Raw genomic sequence first — 13460 nt, forward strand, 5'->3', positions numbered from 1 at the left:
CCTTTTGTGAAGTGTGACTCCGCCTCAACAGATGGCTTCCTCCGCGGCCAGCTAGTCCCTGGAACTGTGACGGGGTGGACGCACCGATGGGCCGTCCGGGTTAACAACGGGAGTTTGCTCTCTTTTAAAACAAACGACAAGGACAGTACCTGGCCGACATCTGGGGAGTTCTTGCATATTTGGATTTTTACCATTTTTATCGTGAGGCTGGAGACACCTCTGACTAGATCCGGATAAACAGTGTTCCGAGTTGCACATCTGCGATTCTGTTGGGAAAGTATCATGGGACATATTTGCCACAATTCTGCGACTGGAGGTTCTAACAAGTTTATGTAGTACGGTTGTAACTCTTAAATCATATTAATTGGAATCAGTGGGCATTATGGAAGAGTTTAGGAGAGGAGCTAACTAAAGCTAGCTTGCTTTAATGCCAGTTAGCCAACTAGCAGCGAAACTTTAGCATCTCGAATGAATGAATTAGCGACCACCGGCAAGTCTCTCCTCGGTGCTTTTACCCGTCATGTATTCTCCATACTGACAAGTTCCTCCCGGATTTAGTCTGACTAACTCTTTGATTGCTAAACTCCATATCTACAAATGGACAGACTTGTGGTTGTGTCCCGGCTCTGCTGACAGCCCGGGGATGTCTAAATGAAGCTAGTTCTTGGCCAGCTGCAACATTTGCACTCTTTGGACGTGTCCGCAACAGTGTGAAGTTTACAGCCGCTTTCGGAATGGGGAACACGGTGTCATGCTGCGTGTCGCCCGAATCCAGCCCCAAATTACCATCCAGACTGACGGCGGAGCGGCTGGAGGAGTTACAGGCCAGCAGCGAAGTTAGCGACGACACCACGGTGCCCTACCTGCAGCACATCAGTGACCGGGAGGTCCCCGACGGTGGGTGTCCTCGTTGGATCCTTCAGAGTTCGCATTAGACACGATTGGGCTTTGCCAGGGTTTGACTCGCAGCAGAAGAGCGTTTGATCGTTCTCCAAATGGGCGATGACGTCCCCATCCCAGAATAACAAAAGTGCACCAAAGAATGCCATTGATATTAAAGTCATCGGAAACATCCAGAATAACCGGCTCCACAACAAACCGAGCTCAGATCACCTCTAGCAGGACTATTTCATGTTAAGGCGTGTCAATTTTAGTTCTCTGGATATCCAGCGGCTGATAGTCGGTGTGTGTCAGTTCATTATATAATATATTATATTATACATCTTCCCATGGCGACAGACATTGTAAAGTACAATGCAATACAGAAGAAGTACGTGATATATTCATGTGAGGACTTCATCTGTAATGTAGATGCCAGCTCAGGCCCAGTGGCCGACATTCATTCCATTCTTGCTGCTGCAGACATTAGTGCTGGAGCTGGCTGAGCAGAGCAGCTGTTGACTGGGTGAGGGCCAGAATGAGAGCAAACATCCTCCTCGCGTTCCTCCATGTCTTCATATGTCTGACTGCACAAATGCTGCTGCTGCTGCTGTCCTGCACAGTCGCCTGGTCTTTGTTCCAGTCATAACGCTAAGAAGCATACAGTAAGACATAAACTGGTACGGATATCTAGTGTTTGGCTGTTTGCTCGGTTCTACAAAATCATCGTTAGAAGAAAAGTAAATTGGCTGCCAGGAAGACTTGAAAGAACATGCTGACCTGATCTGTACTGGTCTTTGTTTGGATTGTCAGAAAGGTTTTAACTGTAATATTTCTTTGACATACTTTAAATTCTTCTGCACATGCGCATTGTTTTGACCTTGACAGAACTGGCTCTTGAGTCCAACCCATCAGACCACGCCAGAGCAAACACCATCTTCCTCAACAAGTCCCAAACAGACGGTAATTCATCTGAGAGGAGCAGGCTGTCCTGCATGTACCCATCTCTTTAAATGTCTTCTTTTTTTTTTAATGTCACAGTACGAGATAAGAGGAGAAGCAATCACACAAATCACGTGAGTCATATGAGAACGTTCCCCTAATATTTGCTTTGTATCAATGGTAAATTATTCTGCCAAGTGATGTTTAAACGTATCTACTTTAAATGAAGACGTATGGCTTTAAATCTCTGCTCTGCCAGATGCTCTGGCAGGGTCTTCAAAGCTGAACAATCTGACTTTACCTTTTATTGATAATATGATTTCACTGTCTGAAGGTCTCCCCGGGTCTGCTGTCACGGAAATACAGCTCCTGCTCCACAATCTTTATAGACGACAACACAGTCAGCCAGCCAAACCTCAAAAACACTATCAAATGGTGAGGAACTCTAAACTCAATTCATTGATAAAAACCTTTGCCTCAGCAATATATTAACCCATCCACATGGAGGTGACCTTTTTTTTTTTTTATCACTTTAGGACAGCTGTCAGGATAAACTTTAAACTGACCCTCTTTAAACAGTATGTGTAAATACTTTGTTGCATGAAATCACCATTTATTTGCCTCTCCTGTTGAATCTTTCCAGTGTCACATTAGCCATTTATTACCACATCAAGAACAGGTAGGTGTGTTTATAACGTCAGCCCGAACTGATTCTGCTGTTAAGAGTGTTGACAGATGTTTCCCACGTTCTCAGGGACTCAGACAGGTCATTGGACATCTTTGATGAAAAGTTGCACCCTTTATCAGTGAGTAAGATCGGATCATGTAAGCTTAAATTTGTCTCCTATTTTCATTGTTGCAGCATAAAAATGATGGCAAAATAAATATGAACGTGCACGTGTTCTAATCCAGAGGGAATATCTCCAGCAGGGCTTCATATAAGAAGCTACGTATGAATACAGTATTGAGTGATGTGTTAAACATGAGGTCATTCCATCAGCAGCTCTGCTTCCTCAAGATATGATTTTAGTTTAACGGAGAACTTGGCCACTAGGCCAACATCGTCCCCTAATGTTTTTACATTTTAACTTTCAAACAAGTCTTTGTGTTTTTTTCAATGCATTATTCAAAAGACAAATTGAAAAATATCTGCCTCAGTCTTGAAATGTTTTTCTTTTTTGACGTATTGTTTTACTCGTGATTTAAAGAGACCACATAATAATCAGATCTGTGGTTAATAATTGTAATCTCCACCTGTGCTTATTCTGGGATAAAGCCTGCATACCTGAGAGTGACCCTGCTAAGCTGTAGGTTGTAGTTGTCACATCTTTCAGATGTCCCTGTTATCTGCCCACAGAAGGAGCCAGTGTCGGATGACTACTCCAGCGTGGACCCTGAACACAGGCTGATCTACCGCTTTGTCAGAACACTCTTCAGTGCTGCTCAGCTGACTGCAGAATGTGCCATTGTTACTCTCGTAAGTTTAAATGTTTAATGTTCCTTTTCCCACTGAGTAGTTCATTAGAATAATTAAAGTTTTAGCCCCACTGCAGTAAATCTGTGTACCCAGTCACAGTAACGTACAACTGCACTATCACGACCCACCACTAGATGGCAGTAATATCTTGCAACGTGTCTTCAGGCTCTGATGGAGCTCTTCATATGAACTAAAACAGTGATGCTGATCAAAAGAATTCAATAACAGACAGAATTTTTGTAAGCATTTAAATTGTTTTTTTAAGTGCTTCTGGAATAAATTCACACCCATGTGCTTTTGACTTTATGCATGAGAAAATAACCTTGAGAGAACAACTAAGTGAACACTTGGCCCACTTATACCTACAGATTATATTTCATTATGACCTTCATATAACCTGAAGGTTTCTTCAGGTCATGCAAGACTAATAAGGGATGGTATTATCCTGGATTTATTCCATATTAACTGTGGCATTAAACATTTTCTTTCAAGGTGTATTTGGAACGTCTTCTGACCTACGCTGAGCTGGATATCTGCCCTGCCAACTGGAAGCACATCGTTCTGGGAGCCATCTTGCTGGCTTCCAAAGTTTGGGATGATCAGGCTGTGTGGAATGTTGACTACTGTCAGATCCTTAAGGACATCACAGTGGAGGACATGTGAGTTTATTTTCTGTAAGTTTGAAAAAGGGTTAGAAGAGTTTGCCAACTGAATGGAAGATACATCCCATGTTCTTCATTGGAAATAACTCCTATGATAAATCCACAAAGAGAGGCCAGCCGCTGCTCTTGTAGCAGCCAGGCTTTATTTCCCACAATTGCCTTTCCTCGGAACATATGTGCAGCAGAGATTGAAAGTCCATTCTTCCTTTTGTGATATACAGAGATGTGTTTGCTGCCTGCCTGCCTGCCTGTATGGTCCCTGTCAGCACGCCAGTGGTCTCTGCCTCATTCATTTCTACCTGACCTGCACTCTCTCTGCCTTGTTTTCATTGCTGCCATTGAAGTGCTTTTGTGAGCCTGGTTGGGCCTGGATGGAGGGATGAGATGAAGGGAAAAGAGATAGCAAGGGTCAGAGAGAAATGCAAGGGGAAGGTCTCAAGTGCTCTCGATGCTTCTACATAATGGCCCGAGCTCTCGTCCACTCCATTAGTTGCCCCGGGAAACCAGACATCACACACACATATGTGCACGCTCTCCACCTTTAGCTGACCAACAAAGATGTTAGAGAAGCTGTCTCCATGGCAACCACTCCCCTTTCTCATTGCTGTTATGATAAAGAGAAAAAAATGATGGAGGCTGTCTGGGTAAAATGAGCCCTGGTGCTTCTGATTTCAGCAACCGTCCGTCGCTCGTTCGTTTTAGCCACATTCAGGGACTTTTCTGGTTGGAAATCAGGAATCCCAACATTTGTTTTTCATTCTAAGCTGTGCAGTGCAACGCCAACTACAGATGCGCTCATGGATCCGGTTTAGTCTCTTTATGGATCCGGTTTAGTCACATTATAGACGGCAGGGCTTTATTTACCAAAGCATCCCTGCCGTCATCTACAATTGAAGCGCAGCTCTGTTGATGCTTATTATTCTCTCTGATGTCCTCTTACACCCAAATTATGAGTGAGAGTAATAATCTGTAAAATCCTGCCCGTAAAGAGAATCCACACAAATACACAGATTTCTTCAAAGTCTAAATTCACCTCCCATGTCATCAGCTATTATCTGTAGCCCAAAGATGGTTTGTTTTTGTTTTTGAAGAGGTCACTAAATGGCAACATGCAATACCAGAAATGTCTAAACAGCATCTAACTGTGTTACCTAATCCGCTTCTTTCCAGTAAATGTTTCTAACTTCAGTCTGCGTTTTCAATAACTCCCCAGTTAAGAACACGCTGTCAGTTTCTTTATAGCTCACATTAATGAGGCATTTTTGTTTCTTTTAATTAAGTGTCTTCATCACTCTTCTTCCCATATCAGCAATATCTTTGAATATGAAAGTGAATGTCTCTTCACCCCTCCATCCATCCTGCACAGCCATGTGTGGTCCTGCTCAGATGTTCTTTCCTCCTCCAGGAATGAGATGGAGCGCCACTTCCTGGAGCTGCTTCAGTTCAACATCAACGTGCCGGCCAGCATCTATGCCAAGTATTACTTTGATCTGCGACAGCTGGCTGATGACAACAACCTCAACTTCCCACTGGAGCCTCTGAACAACCAGCGTGCCCAGAAACTGGAGGTGAGCGCCCCTCCTCACACCGCTGCACATTCAGGTCTCCCTTAACCTGTCCGCACTATTTTCCCTGAGCTCAGCCTTGACACCCGGCCCGCTGACCAAAGAAATCTGATAAATGGGAGTAATCAGATAATAATCTGATCCTGTGCGTTTACATGCACCTCGGAAGTCATTTCTCAGCATCCAACAGCTGCTGTTACCTGATAATCACATTATGCTGTTGACAGGGTGACGGGACAAATCAGATGTTTGTGGGCCAGATCTGTGTTTTGAGGGTCATGAAAACGGGTCCACTAATACTGTGATCACCTCATATTTTCAGAAGAAATACAATGTTGTCATAGGGAGGCGTTAGTTTTGAATGCATTCATACACAAACTTCAAGAATTTAATCTAAAGACCCAACTGAGGTGTGCAAATGTCATGTGTCGAGTGTTGTTGCCATTCTTTTGACCATCTATAATAATATATGTGTGTTATTGTCCATTCAGGCCATCTCCAGACTGTGTGAGGACAAGTACAAGGACCTCAGTCGAGCGGCCATGAGACGATCCCTCAGCGCTGACAACCTGATCGGCGTGCGCCACTCTAACGCCGTGCTGTCCTAGTCCAAACCGAATCCCACCCAGGCCCGGATGGGGGCAGGGAGTCGTCACCACGGCAGCAGTCTTTGATCATCACACTCTTTAATCTGATCGGGCCAAACGTAGCAGCTGCAGTGCTGCGTGATTCGATTTCAGCTCCAGATCACAGTATTGTTGCACATCAGCACACTTTTTAAATTTGTCTCTTTTGTCCAGGACAGAGTTGTTTTGCTTCGGTTAGTGTTTGTCCAACAAACACTCGTCATCCGTATGTTTAGGTCTTCTCTGCCCCCCCCCCCCCAGAACATGGGTTTCCTCACATGGTCACAAGATCATAGACTATTGTTTATGTTTAATCAGTACAGGTCACAATTTATTTGATTTATTTGTTTAATGACAAGATTTTTAATTATCTTTGGGCTTTTTACCCTGTGGATTGTTTTTATATTTGTAAAAATCTTTCAAACAGGATTTTCTTTTTCCCCTTTGGGAGAAAAAAAAAAAAACCTGAATGTTGAGGCTCTGGTGTAACAACTTTAAACTGACTGGAGAAAAAGACCTTGCACACATAACCTGTTTGGAAGTGTCACCTGGATATTCCTCCTGTGTGGGGGATAAAGAGGGCGCAGAAAGTGAAATACTACCATAGTATGTGTATGTCTGTAGTGAAACACAAGGGATTCGTGGCCCCCTGTGTTTTATAAAGAACAAGAATTTGTCTATAGAAGAATCTGTCACTGTTTAGGGAGGTCACGTTCAGTCTGTAAATTGGTGGATTATCCAGTTTCTATTTGTGGTATTTATAAAAAAAAACAGTGCTGACCTTTAATTCAGGTGAACAAACTGTCTCAGACGAACCGCTACTGAACATTTCTAGACTGTTGTTGAGGTCTAATTTTGTAGTGACATAATTTAGGTTAACTAGTTTAACATTGTGATCCTCAGACTCTGTCAGGTTCTATCTGAAGCCCAGCTATGATGGTTCCAGACTCCACCAAACAGCTTTGAAACAAAATTACATGGATGTTGTGGGGGAGACTCCTGGATGCTCTCCTCAGGTTAAGGTTTGCTTACTGTGTAGGCTGTGAACAAAAACTTGCATATTCACATTAAAAAAAACACTAACTATGTAAACATGACACATGTTTTCCTTACGATTGTGGCTGTTGCACTCGCTGTAGCGTCACTCAGAGTTCAATTTTCCAGCCAATTATCAAGAAAATCTCCTCCTCTTGACTGCTAAAGCCCTTTGGGGTCATTGGGAGATTGCTGAAGAATGTCCCATCCTACCTTATGTGAGCACTTGGGGGTTCTGTACCTTGCTCAAGGGTACCTCAGCAATGCTCTGAAGATGTCCTGGCACCTCCCCCTGCTACAGAACCCCATTATTAAGGCTTGGTCCTTACTGGGGCACCAGAGAACCCTGCTTCTCAGCCCAGTCAAGAAAATCTTTTAAAATCAATATTCAGTTTTCCAGCGTTTGGCATTTAGAGCTGATGATGTCACGGACTAAGTCATAGACTGTATTTTTATACTGTGGAAGCTGTTCGAAAGGGGCAAATGTTTTCGTCTGATATGAAGCACAAATATGTGGTCATTACCAGTTTTTAAAAAAAAAATAAAAAAAATAATCTGATCTCACAAAAGTTTTAACTGAAGTTTCCACCTGAGCTGCTGTCTTCATCAACGTTCAATTTGCAGAGAAAAAAATAAATGTTTTATTATGTTGATCATTTGTATTCTGGTCATTCGCCTGGTAAATGTGTTTCAGGGGTGCAGAAACAGATTTGAGCTGATTCTGCATGCTGCAATTCATACAATTGACTCTGCTCCCCAGTAACTCTAGACATAATGTAGACATATTGAATGTTTCCTCATAGGTTGAAAGTGGTCTGTGCATTCTAAATCTCTTAAACAATGAAGCTACCTATGCTGTAGAAATCAGAACATAGGACAAATGCACTACAATTGAGATTTCTTTTAATTCAGCAGCATGAACACAAAAAGCTACAGTGTTTTTGTTTTTTTAGTGTTGGAAATCTACCAATACAAAACCAAAGATTGCCCATCAGTCACTCAGGCGTTCTCACTCACACACAGCAGTCCGACTGCGTGTCACCCACTGCTCTAAATAACACAATTACAACAACATGCAGGCCCTTACCGGAGGAAAGGAGCTTTGAACTGGCTTCATTTGGAACGTTTCAGACAGTCAGGACACATTTGGTCGGTAATGCGACTGAACCCACGAAGGACCTTTTCTTTCATGTTACATTTACAGTGAATTTCCATCTTTTGGGGCTTCTGCCACAAACACAAATAATATGTCTCCTTTGTAGGAGGAGATGCACCACTTTCTGTTATCAAGGCACCTAAAAACAAATAATGACAATAAACCACATTCTCCATATTGTCCGTGCCTTGCGAAACTTTGCACTCACTTTTTTGAAAAGTTGTAAAATGGTGCTTGTTTATGATAAAGTGCTTAAAATGAAATCCAACTGCGTGTATAGTGATGGAGAACATATAATGTAATGGTCAATTTATGAAAAACCTTCCCATAAACAAACTGACCTCCAAACTGCAGTTCAAAAGAGATCATTCTTGAGATAAAACCGTCTCCTAAATAATACTAATAGATTTCCTGTCAGCCATTTTACTTATCTTTTAAACGGATCCATTAATCATATAAAATAGAAATGCTATGAAACGCGATTAGTCTTATAACAGTATATGTTGCTGAAATAATCAGAAACGTAAAACTGTCTGTATATGATTCCGAGTTATTCGCACTTTGTACCAGCAGGTGGTGCTAAAGGTCACGAGTGCTGCAGCTCGGTGAGGTCTGCAAATGTAAAAGTAATATCAGTAGTTTTGTCATTCTTAGACACCTTTCAAATATGGGGAAACTTCAAAAGACATAATTTTTATTTTTTGACTTTCCAATGCTACAAAAACACCAGATAGCACACTCACACAACCACAGGAAACATTTATATACACCTTTATACAGTTTAGCTCACACTTGTTACTCTGTACGTCGGCTTCTGCCATTGGCGTGGGTGGCAATACTAAACATTTGACCCTGTAAGCCATCCCCCCCCCTTTTGTTTTAGAGAAAGAAATATAAGGTTCACAAATATGTATTTTACCTCCGTGGTCCAACAGAAAAGGGTTTTACATTAGTATTCTGACTGTTTGGATGCTTACGTTTCTTCCCAAATACGTGACTATACATAATATCATTCCACTTCCTACTCTGCCACCCACTTTATATATGGGAAGACACGGATTTATGGTAGAACCCTGCTGTCAGCCCAGTTCCTGTGTGTCCAGTTAAAGCAGTACTGGCTTCGCTGTACATCGACGGGGGCGCAGTGGCCGTCTGCAGCCAGCAGGGGCAACAATGAGCCACAAACCTCCTCCATGACTCCAGGGTTTTTCCTGACCAAATCCAGACTCCTGAGGTGATGCCCACAACTAAACACATGAAGTACTTGAGCATGAAGATGGCGTAGTCTGGGCCCATACCCAGGAGCTGCTGCTCAGTCAGGCAGGAGCATGCCAAGGTCTCCTCCCAGCCTGGCCGGTAGTGCTGTTCATAGACCAGACAGGCCACCACCACGGTGGCGGGGACTGTATATAGAACTGTGAAAAGTCCAATGCGGATCATCAGCCGCTCCAGTTTGTCTGTCTTGGTGCCACCCTGCTTGATGATGCTTCGAATACGGAATAGCGAAATGAAACCAGCGAGTAAGAAAAACGAGCCAGTGAAGAGGTAAACAACGAGAGGTGCGAGTACGAATCCCCTCAGGCTTTCCAGGCTCTGGTTCCCAACATAACAGATTCCAGCCACGGGATCCGCATCCACAGAGCTCATCGCCAGAATGATGATGGTTTTGAGACTTGGAATGAGCCAGGCGGCAAGGTGGAAGTACTGGGCATATCCTGCAATAGCCTCGCTGCCCCACTTCAACCCAGCAGCCAGAAACCAGGTGAAGGACAGCACCACCCACCAGATAGAACTGGCCATACCAAAGAAATACACCAACAGGAAGACAAGGGTGCAGAGAGCGGGACCGGTGGTGTCGTACAGGAGGTACAACTGGTCTTCATGCACGCTGCTGCTGGAGCCACAGGCCACCTGCTCATGGCCGGCCACCAGGCGAATGATGTAGCCCAACGACACAAAGAGGTAACAGCCAGCCAGGAAGATGATGGGCCTCTCTGGGTACTGGAACCGTTCCATGTCAATAAGGAAGGTAGCAACAGTTGTTAAGGTGGAGATGAAGCACAACAATGACCAAAGTCCAATCCAGAGGCTGGTGAAGGCACGTTCGTCCGCTGAGAAGAAGGGCTGGTGGCAGGGCTGGGCACAGTTGGGTACCGGGCCGGCGTGAGTGTGGTGGTAGGATGTGAGGGACTCCCTCTTGATGGGGACCAGGGGCGCTCGACAGCGGCACTCTCGGTCACACTGATGCGGGCTTAGGGTTCTGGTCTGAACTTTGGGGGTGGGTTTTGGAAAGGTTGAAGCTAGGGTGGTGGACTCAGTGTTGTTCTGGTCCATGCACAGAACCTCATCACCAAGTTGGGGCAGCTTCTCGCAGCTCATTCTCTCCGGCCACTCAAAGCCATATTGGCTCATCAGAGGAGAACAGCCCTGCTTGGCCCGTTCACACACAGACCGGCAGGGAGGCAGCGGCTTGCGGTAGTCTGGCAGGCAGATTGGGGTGTACATGCTGCACAGGAAGAAGAGCAGGTCCGGAGAGCAGCGGATACGGACCAGGGGCCAGAACTGGTGTACCTCTAGGCCCACCTCCTCCTGGGTATCATGGTTAAACTGGTTGGGCATGTAGGTCAGGTTGTAGCCAATGTCCTTGCACATGGGCACAGTTATAGGCTCACACACAAGATCTTTAGACGCTCCAAAAGTGAGACCAGGAACCAGCAGCAGCAGCACTGCCGTCGTGGATGCCACACAGTGAATCATTTTTTTAAAAAAAATATAAAATATTAAGTTAAGTTAAATTCATTACAAAAAAGACGGTGAATAAGAAATGTGGGTGAAAACACACATCATGATATAAAATCTCATGTCAGAATCTTGAATAAAATCTTCCCTCTGGTCCAGAGTTTCATTCTGTTCAAAAAGTCAGTCTTTTTAAAGCTTAAAATAATCAAGTTGAACAGTAAATCCAGGTTGTCCATAAAAGACCTTGCGCTACAGGCAAAGCTCCAAGGTAAATCATTCACTGGAGCTGCTGCAACATGACGGAGAAAGTTCCTCTTCGGCGGTCACCTTCCAAAGAATTTAACGAGGCTGGAACATTTTAACCAGTCCCGTTTGTTTCCGATGGCTACAAACGCAAGAAAACTAATCTAAATAAATTCACGTTGTGATACAAAAACATCCAGCAGCGCAAAAAGTGTACAATCCCCTTGTCTTTATTCTATTTTACTCCATCTGAGGCAGGACAACCACAAATGTACCAACTGCTTCTTCTGTGCGTAAAATGGTCGATAAACGCCATAAAACAGAAGTTCGTAAAGATGATGATAATAATCCAGTGTAAAGACCCAACTGTCACGCACAGCAGCGCGCGACGTCTATCTTCACTGAGCGCGAGGACGGAATAAAGTAGGCTCCTGAGCGCCTCCTCGCCGCACGCGCTGCTGCGTTCAAGTACTGTCGGACACGTCGTATAGAAGTGTCTGAGAATTTTCAAAATGAAATGGTTATATCTTGGGTAATACAAGTATATTTTCTAATTCTGTAATTGTGAAATTCAACCGTAACACCTATTCAAATTTGTACATTTACGATTCAAATATAAAGTGTACATTTAAATCGCAATTTCAAGCTAAATTCAGAGAGGAAAATGTTGAAAGTGGTGAAAAGGAATTGAACGAAACACTGCAAATCCTTTTTTACACTTGTTCTCAAAATTGATAAATTACCGTTTTGTGAAACTAGTAAACTCGCCCACTAACAGCACCTGAATGCATCACTGATCCAGCACAGGCATGATGAAATATGATGCATTTATTGAGATAAGGGTCTCTTCCTTATCTGGCGCGCGCGCGCGCGCGCACGCCCGCAGACACACACACACGCATTTAAAGTACTAAATATTTAAGCATAAAGCATTTAACTATTGAGTGTGACAAGACAAGTAGTCATGCCTTCAACAGTGCATAACTTGGATATACCCTGTTTGAAGATGTAAGATGATGTACCATGAATTAGATCTAAGTAATCCATAAGTGACTGATAAGTCTAAGACTGAGAAATAAATTTTCATTAGGTTTTCAAATCTATATTGCTTAGTTACTGGTCTTGTGATGTTCCTTATACGTCAAAGTACACACGCACACACACACACACACACACACGCACACTTCACATGGGACGAAGGATATAAATCTTAGTTGGGGACAAAGGTCTCGAAGCGTGTGTGTTTATCTGTTTACTCAATGAATCCACCAAGGCAAATATTTCTGGATTTTCTTAAGTCGTGCTCATAAATGAAACCAGGCAACGCGGAGTTTATTCGGATGATTTCAGAACTAATATGCTTACACATATAGTTCATACTGAATATAATCATCAGTGGGTTTTTTTTCTGTACAACTGACCTATTTGACTAAAACAATAACAACATTCACACACGGTCTCTCAGGAATGTTTTTGTAAGGCAACAATGTTAAAGGCAGCACATTCATGCAACAGCCAGGGTGAGAATAAAGCCTTCCATCAGATAGAGGACATACTGAGCACTATATGCAACCTCTTTATGTGCACACAATAAAGAAAACATGGAACTCTTTTCTTTGGCAGTTTTAAGCAGTTTGTGGATTTTCTCATGACTACTTCAACCACCAAGTTGTTGCTCAAACATTCTGCTGATGGCTCAAATCAGTTGGACACAACTTTCCCTCAATAATCTGAAAACAACACAAAAATCTATGTTCCTTTATTTGTCGTGGGCGGTCTTAACATGTGTAAAAATGTACGATTGGTTAATGGAAACAGAAACATCTCTGATTCATATGACAAAGGGCATCAAACGAACGTCTGGATTTCCCTGCATAAAACTGCTGGACATTTAACTACATATTGTAATAAAACAAATGGATTGAAAGGCAGAAGACACTTTAATACTGCCAAAAGCACATCTGTTCAAGCCAACCTCCCTCCTAAAAGCCTGGATGTGGCCGAATAAAACCATGAGCAATTAAGTGACTGGGAACACTGGGGCCCCTGCACCTCTTGTCTCTTTCTGTCCTCTGTCCTCTTTTTCTTCCTTAAACTGTCTTTTGTTTTCATTTTTGTTGGCATTTTTGCTCCATC

General features: G+C 43.3%; 2 protein-coding genes across 2 annotated transcripts; one reads left to right on the forward strand and one right to left on the reverse strand.

The window, feature by feature from the left end:
• Positions 1–18: 18 nt before the first annotated feature.
• On the forward strand, positions 19–7839 carry ccnyl1 (cyclin Y-like 1). Its single transcript, XM_003961623.3, has 10 exons — positions 19–897; positions 1768–1842; positions 1921–1955; positions 2156–2256; positions 2465–2500; positions 2576–2627; positions 3179–3298; positions 3791–3957; positions 5366–5528; positions 6017–7839. The coding sequence occupies exons 1-10, from the start codon at positions 735–737 to the stop codon at positions 6131–6133; spliced, it is 1029 nt and encodes a 342-aa protein (XP_003961672.1). The 5' UTR covers positions 19–734; the 3' UTR covers positions 6134–7839.
• A 1172-nt stretch (positions 7840–9011) lies between these two features.
• fzd5 (frizzled class receptor 5) lies at positions 9012–11797 on the reverse strand. The gene has a single exon (XM_003961680.2). It carries the CDS (start codon positions 11097–11099, stop codon positions 9381–9383), a length of 1719 nt encoding a protein of 572 aa, XP_003961729.1. The 5' UTR covers positions 11100–11797; the 3' UTR covers positions 9012–9380.
• Between the last annotated feature and the right edge of the window lie 1663 nt (positions 11798–13460).

The sequence above is a fragment of the Takifugu rubripes genome, chromosome 1, assembly GCF_901000725.2.
Source record: "Takifugu rubripes chromosome 1, fTakRub1.2, whole genome shotgun sequence".
NCBI lineage: Eukaryota > Metazoa > Chordata > Actinopteri > Tetraodontiformes > Tetraodontidae > Takifugu > Takifugu rubripes.

Bases quoted from the DNA above. Each gene is read 5' to 3' on its own strand.
- ccnyl1 (XM_003961623.3), top strand. From the start codon at position 735: ATGGGGAACACGGTGTCATGCTGCGTGTCGCCCGAATCCAGCCCCAAA. The intron at 2,257-2,464 runs GTGAGGAACTCT...GAATCTTTCCAG, and splicing joins CTCAAAAACACTATCAAATG to TGTCACATTAGCCATTTATT. The intron at 3,299-3,790 runs GTAAGTTTAAAT...TTTTCTTTCAAG, and splicing joins AATGTGCCATTGTTACTCTC to GTGTATTTGGAACGTCTTCT.
- fzd5 (XM_003961680.2), bottom strand. From the start codon at position 11,099: ATGATTCACTGTGTGGCATCCACGACGGCAGTGCTGCTGCTGCTGGTT.